This window comes from Ceratotherium simum, chromosome 2, assembly GCF_057802395.1.
Source record: "Ceratotherium simum simum isolate JZ-2026a chromosome 2, ASM5780239v1, whole genome shotgun sequence".
Classification (NCBI taxonomy): domain Eukaryota; kingdom Metazoa; phylum Chordata; class Mammalia; order Perissodactyla; family Rhinocerotidae; genus Ceratotherium; species Ceratotherium simum.
In genome coordinates, this window is record NC_141901.1 from 41,573,855 (window position 1) to 41,585,105 (window position 11,251).

Consider the following 11,251-nt stretch of genomic DNA (forward strand, 5'->3'; position numbering starts at 1 on the left):
GAAGTTTGGAATATTTAGGGCCGGCCCCGTGGCTTGGCGGTTAAGTGCATGCGCTCCGCTGCCGGCGGCCCGGGTTCGGATCCCGGGTGAGCACCGAGGCACCACTCCTCCAGCCATGCTGAGGCCGCGTCCCACATACAGCAACTAGAAGGATGTGCAGTTATGACAGACAACTATGTACTGGGGCTTTGGGGGAAAAATAAATAAATAAAATCTTTAAAAAAAAAAAAAAAAAAAAAAGTTTGGAATATTTAAATAGGAGCACAAGCCCTTTGCCCAGAAAGAGGAAAGTGAGGCACGGGAGAGTATCCACCAAGCCTGTCCAGCCACCTTAGCACATTGCCTCTTTTTCTTAGCACATTTAGGGATAGCGCGAGAAGGGACAAATCGCCTCCTGCCCCCCACCCCCACCCCAGACACAGAGCCTTAGCTGGCAAGATCGAATGCCTACCTTGGGATTGGCTCCTGTCCCTTTCCGCCCCACACCTTCGTTCTGGGCTGGGGACCCACGCAGCCCCAGTCCCAAAGACGAAATAATCAGGTGGTTGCGGCCTGTACAAAGCGCCTTTGTTCCCAAGCCCTCGGGTGGGGGCGGGGGAGGGGGAGGAGGCAGGTGCGCGGCTGCGGGATCGTGGGAGCCACCGTCTCGCTCCACCCCGGCTCCGGGCTCTGAGAACACCAGCCGGATCCACTTTCCCCAGCCACTGGTCAGAGGGTGGGGACGGAGGGTCCAACGGCTTGGCCGGTTTGTCGATAGCCGCCTCCAGGGGCCGCGCAGCGTTGGGGGCGAGGACTTGGCGACTGGGGGCGGCAAAGGGCGTACCCTGTGGTACTGGACTGCGCAGAGAGTCATCCCAGACTGGACAGAAACAAGCCTCGAGCATCCCGGGGACACACGCTGACCCAGCCTGGGACTCTCGCCCTCCCTGTGCCGTCTTCGTCTGAGGCGGCAGCGTCTCCTGGCGACCAGACCTGGAACCGCAGCAGGGGCGACCCAGTGTTCCCTCAGAAGACAAACTCCGAAGCACGCTCCCAAGATCTCATGTTTATTGCAACTGAGCAGAGACAGGCTGTGCGCACTTCCCTCAGCCCGGTCCAGCGCCCAGCCCCTCCCCAACCCCCAGCTGCAACTGCGTGGGCAGGTCCCCAGGGTGCTGCTCTACAGCGCGTGGAGGTGCCCCATGTCTTAAGACGCCTGCTCCGCTCCAGTCTCCAGCTCTTTGGGTCATCGCGGGGGGCCCCAGGGGGCGGGTCCGCCTCTTGAGGTCCTAAGTTCGGGTTGGAGGCAGCGAAACCTCAGGAAAGATCAGAGGTAGAGCGATGACACTGCTGGGGGCGGCGGGGCAGGCCTGGGGTGCAGGAAGCCGAGAAAAAAGGTCAGAGGTCTCTTTTCCCCAGACCACTTGCCCTGCTCACCCATCCTCAGTGCCCCTCCTCACTTACCTGGAGGGTAACACTAGGGGCGGGATTCCAGCTTCTGGGCCAGGGAGGTCCCCCAAAGGGCGCTGGCCCTGGGGGTCAGCAGGCAGTGGCTTCCTCGGGGGTGGGGGCTTGACAGGCCCCTGAGACTGAGAGAGAGAAGGCAGGAGGCCAGCTTGGGAGGGGGTGTCATGTTGCCTGCCCCCAACACACTGGTGCTGGGGAACACCAGTTTGGGGGGGGTGGTCACCTCTGTCTCCAAACAAACCTGTCACCATTAAAGACACCACTGGGGTATGTGCCCCTAGGCACTCGGCCACCACCATCGCCATGGCTACCAGCACCACAGACCTGGGTGGGGGGAGAGGCTATGCCCTTCTCTCCTCCCACTGTTACCTTTGAGCGCCTCACGACTGGGTCAACGGGCAGAGGGCGGGTGGGGGGATTAGGTCGGTCAGCCAGCTCAGCCTGAACAGAGAGAGGGGCAGTAGCTGTGAGAGCACAGCCAGGGGCAGTGGGCATGCAGTGGTTCTCTTGAGGGGTTCAGGTCAACATGCGAAGTCAGCCAGGGGGCAGGAGAGATTGGGGAGAAGCGCTCAGGGCTTGGGTGCATGCCAGCAGATGCCCCAGGGGAGGAAGGTATGGGTCACCGGTGGTGTCCCTGGCCAACTGCAGTCCCGCCACTGACCACCAGATGGTGGTAGAAACCAAGGCAGGAGGCTCACCCTTTGCTGCTTCTGGGGCTCAGAGTGTCTGAAGGCTGAGGGGTACCCTGGTCCCCTAATGAAGAGCACCACTGGCAGGAACCAGGGATGAGAACTGCAGTTGGGCACCAAGCTTCCCACCAGCCCTGGGCCAGGGTGGGGCCTGGCCCAGATTTACCTGGAGTCTCTTGGGCACAGGGTCAGGAGGCAGCGGCCTGGAGGGGGGGGCCGGGAAGCCAAGAGCACTAGCCTGCTGAGAGAGCAGGAGGAGCAGACAGGTACAGAGGGGGTGGGGGGAGCGGAGAGACAGATGTGGGCAGAGAGGGGTTAGTGCCCAGGGAGGGGCAGCCAGGGCCCCAGGGGCAGTGGGGGCTGTGCATGCAGTTATTCAGTTGCATGCAGAGGGGGTGACAAGTCGTGGAGTGGGCATGCAGACCACCTTCACACACATACTCCTGTCATCAGATCCAGAGGGCTCAGGGCAGGGGCACTCACCAGCCCGTCTACATGGTGACCTGGGCCTCTTCAGGTCCTGGCACACTGAAGGCTATTCTGAGCACCACCCCCCTTGCCCTCCAGAGGCCACTGCTGGGAGCACAGGCAGACCCACCTCTCAAAGCCATCAGCTTGGCCAGCTCAAAGAGCTCAGCAGACCCTCCTCTAGGTGTCTGCCCCTCCCCACTCCAGGCTGGACTCTGCTTCTCGCCTGCAGCCAGGGAAGGGGAGGGGAGGGCTGGCCCTGACTCCTTTGACTGATTCTTGCTATGCGAGTCTTTCTCTGAGTCTAGAACCTTCAATAGCCCCCACCCCAGGGCCCAAGCTGGATGCCTGGCCAAGATGGGGACCTCTCTCTTCTGGCATCCAGGACTCACCTTGGCACCTGACACCAGCAGGGCCCTCTGCGGGGGTCCTGGGCGTTCTGGAGGACCAGACTGGGCTGCCCTGAGCATGGAGAAAGGCAAGGAGGGAGAGGGCCTAGCCTCAGACTCTGTTCTCCACCCATACAACCGACCCTTGAGTTACATGGTTGACCCTTTGCAGTCCCTTGGAGAGGAACTTGTGTGCGATTTAGGCCAAACTGGGGCGGGGGGGGTAGTTGATCAGCCTCAGGGAAAGCGCCTCTTACCCAGCATAGGGGCTTCTGGGGAGAAATGGCCCTGGCATCCCAGCTGCCCTACGTGGATCTACGTGTGAAGTGAAGAGCTGCAGAGCACATGTAGGGAAGGGAGGTGTGTAGGGTGTGGTCCAATGTGCTTGGGGTTAGAACCAGGGGGCAGGGGCTCCAGAGCTCTTGTCCTCAACACAGGTGTTTAGGGAGCTGGTAGCAGGGAGGCTGGTACCTGTATTGGCAGCTGGGTCCCTTGAGCTGGCAGAGTCGCTGGCGCAGGCGGGCACGGTACCAGTAGCTGGCACCAAGCAGCACCAGGACCACCATCAACAGGAGGCTGAGGGGCAGCCCTGTGGTCAGGGAGCTGGTTGCTGTGGGGTGAGGGCAGGTTTGAAGGTGGGCGGGGCTAGGAACTGTACTCCCAGGAAGGGGCAGAGGGCAGGGAGTGAGGTCAAATGATCAGAGAAGGTGTAGGGGTCAGGGGTCACAGAGAGTCGGGAACCAGGAGTGAAGGGGTCAGAGAAGGGGGGGGGGGTAAAGGATGAGCCACTTTGCTGCCCCTGCCGCCCTCCCCATGCTACCTCTGATCTGGGTGGTGCAGTCAGGGGGTGCCCAGCCCTCCTCACAGTGGCAGTGCTTGTTGCTGTCGCAGACCTAGGAGGTACAGGTTGAGCAGTGAGGGGCTCTGCATTCTGTTCCCAGCTTTTCAAGATCTCGGATGCCCACAACTGGAAGGTGTGCTGCGGATGGTGGGTGGAGAGAGCCCGCGCTCTGGAGAGGAGTCTTTATCCGTGCCAGGGGAAATTAGATTGAACTAACACTGTGAGTGCCTTCTATATGCTGGACACTGTGCTAGAAGCTTTCATACTCATGTCATGGACCCCAGGAAGTGGGTACTATTATTATGCCCAATGGATAGATGAGGAAACTGAGCTCAGAGAGGTTAATAACCTGCCCCAGGTCACACAACTAGGAAGTGGTAGAGCAAGGATTAGAACCCAGGTATATATGTTTCCAAAGCCCATCATCCTTTTCCACCCCACAGGCTCCCTGGTCCCCCTCCATCTCCCTGATGCCAGCTCACCCCATGCCCATGGCATTTCCTCCGACACTCCTGAGCTCCCAGGAGATCCACGGGCTGGCATCGATGGTTGATACACACCTGCCCCATGGGGAGAGAAGAGCAAAGATCACATTCTCACAAACCTTTACTGGTACTGGGAGGCCAACAGGACTGAGGCCACACCCCACTTTTATAGATGGGGAGGCTCATGGGATGACTTGAAGTAAAAATCTGCACTCCCCTCAGAGTCTGTGCTTTCTACACTGGTGGACAGTGAGGGCTGGGCACTGCTCGCCATGGTCCGGATATCCCTCCCCACCTGGTCTTGCCCACCCAGGCCACTCACCAGGCCAGGGCCACAGGCTGTGCCAGGAAGAGTCAGGAGGGGCTGGGCCACGTCATTGCCCAGGTCCAGGTGGACCCAGCTGCAATTCAGCTGGGTCCCGTTGACTTCCAGTGTCTCCCAGTGCAGATCCCGGGCTGAGCCCAGCAGAGGCTGGGCCAAACCCCCCTGGCATTGAAGCTGCCCGCAAATGGCATCTCTGGGTGAGGGAGGAGGCGCAGGGTCAGTGGGAGTGGAGCCAAGGCTCCCACAAACCCAGGGGAGGAGCCAGGCTTCCTCACTTACCTAGCGGCACAGGACACATAGCTGCCACGAGGGCTGCGCCCACAGCTCCCAAAGGCATCCCCTCGAGTGTTGGCAGTGAGGAGGCAAAGTGGCGTGGCGGGCTGGGCCCCAGGGCCCCAGAGAGCCTGGCACTGCTGGGTGTAGGAAGCACAGCGCCCTTCCATGCACACGGCCTGTCCGCCAGCACACGGCTCACCGTCCCCCAGGCTGACATCAGGGGGGCACTGGGAGCTGTTTCCCGGGCAGAACTCGGGCAAGTCACAGTCACCTCTGGGAGGGCGGCACTGCCAGCCAGCCGGGCGCAGCTGTGGAGGGTGTGTGAGCATCAGGGTGGGCACAAAGCCAGCCAGGCCCCAGGAGTCAGAATGACCCTTCCACCCTGGCCCCTGGTGGGTGAGCTCTGGGGGCCAGTCCAGTCTATGCCTACCTGGCAGTTTTGACAGCAGGGTCCATTGGATGCACACTGTGCCCCTGGCCTCAGCTGGCAGGTGACGTAATCACAGCAGGGATCAGTGCAGTCCTGTGGGCAAGGGCAAGAGGGCCCGAGCGTCAGAGCAGGCTGGGCCCAGAGCCCACCTCCCACCCATCCTCCCAGAGCCGAAACCCAGAAGGACGCCCACAGCCACACGGCCTGAGAGCTAGAGCCTGATAATCTCTGTGCCACCCCTGCAGATGGGGAGGTGGCAGAGGGCTGAGAGGTCTCTTCAGAACCAGAGACAGGCCCAAGAGGCTGGAGGCGGCTAATGAGCCAGGTGAGGGCACAGAAGTGAGGGGGGCAAGGCTCTGGGGGAGGGGCTCACATCCGCGAAGCCACAGTCGCACTGCTCGCCCGGGTCCACAAACATGTTTCCGCAGACTTTGGCCATAGAGGGCAGGCCGGGAAGCCGTTCAAAGAGGCAGCTGCCCATTCCATTCAGGAGAGCTTTCTCTAGGGCCCAACGGCTGCAGTTGCTGAAGTTCAGGCCGGGCAGGAAGCTGGGGAGGGCGGCAAGGGAGGTTGGAGCTGCGGACTGCTCCCTGCCCCCTACCCCATCCCCTTTCTACATCCTGCGGTTACTCACTCTGTGGAGGCCTCCATGATGCAGCTCTTGGCTGGGGCTGGACCTGGACAGGGGCAGCTGTTCCCAGGGGAGTCGTGGTCCAGGCCCAGGCTGTGGCCCAACTCATGGGCTATTGAGGAGGCGACTCCCAGGATGCTTGTGGAGTGGTCCTGTCATTGGGGAGGGATACCCCAGGTCCAGCAACCAACCTGACTGCTCCTGGTCTCTCCTCATCTGACCTCTTGGGCACTCAGCAGGCACCGCCTCCCTCCTTAATTGCTTCTAAAGTAGGCGGAGAGTCCAGGCCTGCGTGGCAGGAAACCTGGGTTCTAGCTCAGCTCTGTTCCCCCTCCCTCACTGTGTGGCCCTGGGAGATCACCTCTGTTCTTTGGGCCCCAGCTGCTCCCTTCTCCCCCAAGAAATGGGAAGACCTCATAGGTGAAGACCGCGTATACCGATGGGCTGGCCATAAGTGAGAAGTGCCCTGACAGTAGAGGCCACATCGCACACTCCTGCCCTCTACACCCACAGCTTTGGGGTTGGTAACTTTGTAGGGGGTTTCAGTGAATAAATGGTACCACAGTTGAGAGGAAGTGAATTGGGAATGGGTAGAAGACCTGGAACTAGCTCACCATGTTCACGCCTCCTGAGAAGTCAGGAGAACAGATGGAGTTCTGAATGGCCATGCCCACCACGGGCCCAGAGAATGAAGTAGCACTGTGGGATTGAGAGGTCAAAGGTTAGGGCCAAAAGCCAAGGTGGCCAGAACTTCAGGGCCTCACGTGGGGAGTCTGGGTGTGAAATTGGCCAGGCCACTGGCTTAGCCTGGGGGCCTTACGTCACCAGCTGGGCACTGTCGTGGGGCAATCGACGTAGCAAGTCTACCCGGCGCCAGCGGAGGAAGTTGTCTAGCGTGAGACCTGGGTCCTGGCTTATCTCTACCAGGTCGCGCTGGGTCCAGGCCTCCAGGCCCACGAGCACCACCCGGACATTCAGGGGCCGGAAGAACTGAAAGAGAACTGGGGCTCAGGAGAGGGGTTGCCATAGTCAGGAAGCCGTTAAGGCTGCTGCCCAGCCCAACACTCACCGTGTCCAGGAGGAGGGCCACTTCCAGTGTGCGGTTCAGCAAGCGCTGGAAGTCCTGGTACTTCTGGACCTGTGGGTCAAAAGAGGTGACCATGACAGGTGGCAGGCTAGGCAAGGGTCAGGGGAGGACATGCAGGGGCCAGGAAGCTCACCTCGGAATGGTCAGCCACAATCACCAGCTCAACAATCTTGGTCTCTGTCACCACATCCCGCCTCCGCTGTGGACAAGAAGGAGCATCAGGCACACCCACTCTCACTGCCAGCAGCCGCGGAGGGCTGACCAAGTGTGTCCACTCCCGCCCTGTGTGGTCAAACAGAGGAGAGTGAAGAGCCCATTTTACAGAGGAACCACTGAGAGCCTGAGAGGCCAGGGGCTTGCCCAAGGTGGACCAAGAAGTAGGTTATGAAGCCGGGAGTAGAGCCCTGCTTTTCCGGCTCCAACTTCAGTGCTTTTTCCAAATTTTAAAAAATAATAATAATAGCCAACACCCTCAAATACCATCTGCCAGGCAGAGTTCTCAGTACTTAACATATATACTGAGTCGTTTAATCTTCACAGCAACTCTGTAAGGTAAGTAGTTTTATTATTCCTGTTTTCCAAATCAGGAAATTGGGTTCTTATTGCTTTATGATTGGTAACTGCATTTTCTATACCCAAGTGAGAGCTCTCTGCATGTGGAACCATAAGACATGAGGACTTTGAGTCAAGTACCTGCATCTACATCCTGGATATTCCATTTATTGGTTGAATGGCCTTGGGCAAGTCACTAACCTCTCTGAGCCAATTTTCTCACTAAAATAGAGCTATTGATAGCACCTACCTCCCAGGATTGCTGGGAAGAATAAAGGCGATAATGTTCACAAAGTGCCTGGCATGTGGAAATCGCTCCATTGGAAGGAGCTGTTGTTCCTGTGAACAGCTCTGAGGGTCCGGGGGAGCCAGCCCGGGGGACAATAGCAGCCCAGCCCTCCTGCCATTCATCCTCACCCGGCGACTGTGGTTCCATCCTAGGGGGCGCTCTGGCGGAGCCTGAGTGGACACAGATGCACGCCCGCTCAGGGCACAGGTGTGGCCTGGCAGGAGAAGGTCTTGGATCCGAGAGATGATGGGGGGACCCTGAAGGTCCCCAGGCCCCAGCTCCAGGGCGTAGCTTCTCTCTGGCGACAGGATCACCAAGCCTCTAGGGAAAGATGCAGGAAGTCAGAAAATTTTCAGCTCCAGGCCTCATGCACACTCTCGGTCTCCATCTTCATGGAATCAGCCGCCTGTACCTGAGCCCTGAGCAGGTGCAGACGGAGACCCAGGAGTCAGCATGGCCCTGGACTCCTCCCTCATAGCAGCAGTGCTCCTACAGAGAGAAACATCAGTGCTGACTTGCAGGCCAGGCCAGGATGTGAGCCCAGGAGACTAGCTTGTGGGTGAGCCTCCCCTGGCAGCCTTCTTCCCTCATTCTCCAGGGATGGCACCCTCCACTGCCCCTCCCTTCTTCTCTCAGGCCAGAAACAGGGCACAAGAGGGCCTGACTCACCAGAGTGTGTCCCTCACTGACCACCCGGGTGCCATCAGGCTGGTACCACACCAGGGTTGGGCGGCCTGGTACTAGTTCCCTGTGGAATGAAGAAAAAGGAGGGCAGTGTCAGCTGCCTCCCAGGGTGGTGCAGGGACAGCCTGAGGCCTGCAGGTGGTAGGGGGGTGGCTGGGGGCCAGGCAATCCCTCAGCCTTCCTGCTTCCCCCAGAGGCAGCAGAGTGTAGTGGTTGGGCCACAAACTCTGCCAGGATATCTGGGTTCCAATCTGTTTTTCACCACACACTAGCTGTGTGACCTTAGGCAATTTATTTAACCTTTCTGTGCCTTGACTTCTTCATATATAAAATGAGGACAATGATAATACATAGTAGTAAAGGGTTGTTATGAGGATTAAATGAGTTTGAGCACTTAGTACCTGGCACATAGTAAATGCCATATAAGTTGTTAGCCGTGTTATTATTATTAATGTCACCACTATCATTATTACCTATTCTGTAGCAGCTCCAGGATATGACTCTCACCATCCAATTCCAATGTGATCCGCAAAGCCTCAGGCAGACTGGTCTGTGGGCACCAGAGGGCATGTCACCTCCCTGGCCCTGCCTGAGATTCCTATCCTCTCTAACCAGAAGACCTCAGGCCCTTAGGAGAGCACCAACGATGAGATCACTGGTGGGGGGATCCCGAGGGAGGGGCCAGGAAGCCCTGCCTGGCCTGGGGCATTGTTCTGGGGGGTTGTGTGGGGAGGTCAAGGAAGGTATCTGAGCCGCCCCTTCTCGGCTTCCTGCCGAGAGAGGAAGCATCGTGGAGGACCCAGTGCAGGCCCCAGCCCTTCCTCTGACTCAGCTTTAGAATTGGGGGGGGGGGGCATTGGGTGAGGCCTTGACCCTCTCCAAGTCCCCCCACTGAGAAAATCGACAACATGAGACCAAGAAAGCAAGTCTGGCCTCAGAATCTCCCCGGTGGAGATGGAGGGGTTGGGTGCGGCTGTGCAGACAGATGTGTGTGTAGAGGGGAGGGGGAGATAAGTGAAGCCAGGTGCTGGGGTGTAGTGGGAGAGGCTGCCATGCTGCAGTGAGGGCCACTGACCCACTCCTCGCCCAAGCTCTGCCTGGAGACACCTGATTATGTGGGGGTGGGGGGGGTGGGGAGGCCAGGTGGCTGGGGGGGGGCGTGTCTATTTGAGGGGAGAGGGCAGCTCACCTGAAGCACCTCTGCTAGGCTGAGCGTGAGGTTGTCCTGAAGGATCTGGGGCTCCAAGATCTTTCTCTCCGGCCTTCCTTGCTCCTCCTCAGTGCCACCTGCAGGGTCCCCAGACACCCCAAGAGAGTGCTGAGAGAATCAGCACCAGGGCTGGGGTGGCTGGTGCCCTCTGACCTGCCCAGCTCCCAGCAGCCAAGGCCCTTCTCTGCTTGAAGGACTCCTGCATTGCATGCTGGGACTTAAAGGAGAATACTAGGGGAGGGGGGCTTCTCTCTAATTCTTCACCTACATCCCACCACATCCACAAGTCCTTAGAAAAAGAAGTTCAGCTTGCCCCTCCCTGTCCCCCTCAGGCCAATCTCAGGTTCTCACAGGGACCCTCCCCCTGTTCCTACTCCCTCTCAAGCATCCCCCCCAGGAACGCCCCCCCCTCGGGACTGGGCGAAGCCTTGTGGCCCAGTGCCCACTCACCCTCCCCTTTCCTCACATCGGAGATGCCAGGAACGCCCATTTCTGGGTGAGCAGTGCAAACACCCCCGCCTAAACACCCTATGCCCAGTCAGGCACACCCGCTCCCCCCAGCCTCCGCTCCCTCCCCGAGTCCCCCCCCCAACCCCCCACAATGGCCCTCTCTCCGCCGGACACTCCACCCCCGCCTGTCTTCTCGGCCCCCGGCCCAAGACAGCAAGACAGCAGCGGGAAGTGAAAGTTCCAAGGAGGAGCTGGTGTCCCAGCCTCTTTCCTGGCCAATTCTCCCCTCTCCCGGCTCCTCCTGGGCCCTCCCGCTCTGCCAAGTTTCTGGTGGCATCAGCACCAGGGTGAGGGATGCCTAGCCGCTCAGGCCTGAGGGGCCAGAAGAATTCTCTTCGCCAAACCCTACGAGCCATGCCCACTTGGCGCCCTGGCACCGGGTGGAACGGTCGGCTAGGCCCCAGAGGAGCGAAGACGTCAGTTCTGGGGAGCAGCGACCCTCTCCCACGATCCTGAGGTGGCGCTGGGCCAGGCCCCTCGGTGCCTGGTACCGGAGCCTGGAAGTGTCCACGAGGACCGTGCAGAGGATGCCCGGGCAGGGGGGCGCCAGCATCCCCCCACCTTCTCTCTCCACTCCATCGCCCAGTCGCCGCCGGGCCCTTGGCCCAGGACAGCGGACCAGAGCGGGCGACCCCAGTATCCCAATGCCCCTCGACTTCCCTGCGCGTCCTCCCAGTGCGCCCCCCCGGCCCACTCCCGGCCGGGCACTCACCTATATCTGGGAGCGGCCGGGAGGGCAGAGGGCTGCCCGCGCCCAGGAGCCCCAGGGCCCAGAGCAGCGCCAGCCGCATGGCAGCGGCGCCCGGGGCCGGGCGAGGGCAGCAGGTGCTGGGCCGCGCGCCGAGGAGCCGCGGCGGCCGGGTCTGCTTCGCGCACCCCGCCGCGCTGCGCAGCCACCAGGCCCCGCCTCGCCCCCTCCCACCCGGCCCGGAGCCAGTC

At 60.1% G+C, this 11,251-nt stretch overlaps 1 protein-coding gene across 9 annotated transcripts; it reads right to left on the reverse strand.

Annotated features, from left to right (window-relative positions):
- Positions 1–1,031: 1,031 nt before the first annotated feature.
- On the reverse strand, positions 1,032–11,131 carry ADAM15 (ADAM metallopeptidase domain 15). 9 transcript variants are annotated; one of them, XM_087442150.1, is made up of 23 exons: positions 11,025–11,130; positions 9,782–9,879; positions 9,066–9,142; positions 8,578–8,656; positions 8,321–8,397; positions 8,037–8,229; positions 7,201–7,266; positions 7,050–7,118; positions 6,801–6,970; positions 6,595–6,679; positions 5,984–6,132; positions 5,723–5,897; positions 5,350–5,442; positions 4,923–5,227; positions 4,641–4,836; positions 4,316–4,393; positions 3,813–3,885; positions 3,464–3,602; positions 2,996–3,065; positions 2,302–2,373; positions 1,816–1,887; positions 1,444–1,687; positions 1,032–1,349 (listed from the first exon to the last, which is right to left on the reverse strand). In XM_087442150.1, the coding sequence occupies exons 1-22, from the start codon at positions 11,101–11,103 to the stop codon at positions 1,457–1,459; spliced, it is 2,646 nt and encodes an 881-aa protein (XP_087298276.1). In that variant the 5' UTR covers positions 11,104–11,130; the 3' UTR covers positions 1,032–1,349; positions 1,444–1,456. The 9 variants fall into 9 exon arrangements, 8 of the variants coding, with proteins under 8 accessions (XP_087298276.1, XP_014647419.1, XP_087298297.1 ...); XM_014791933.2 differs by having other exon boundaries at positions 1,444–1,568; positions 11,025–11,129; XM_087442171.1 differs by having other exon boundaries at positions 1,444–1,568; positions 2,302–2,376; positions 11,025–11,129.
- Positions 11,132–11,251: the final 120 nt, after the last annotated feature.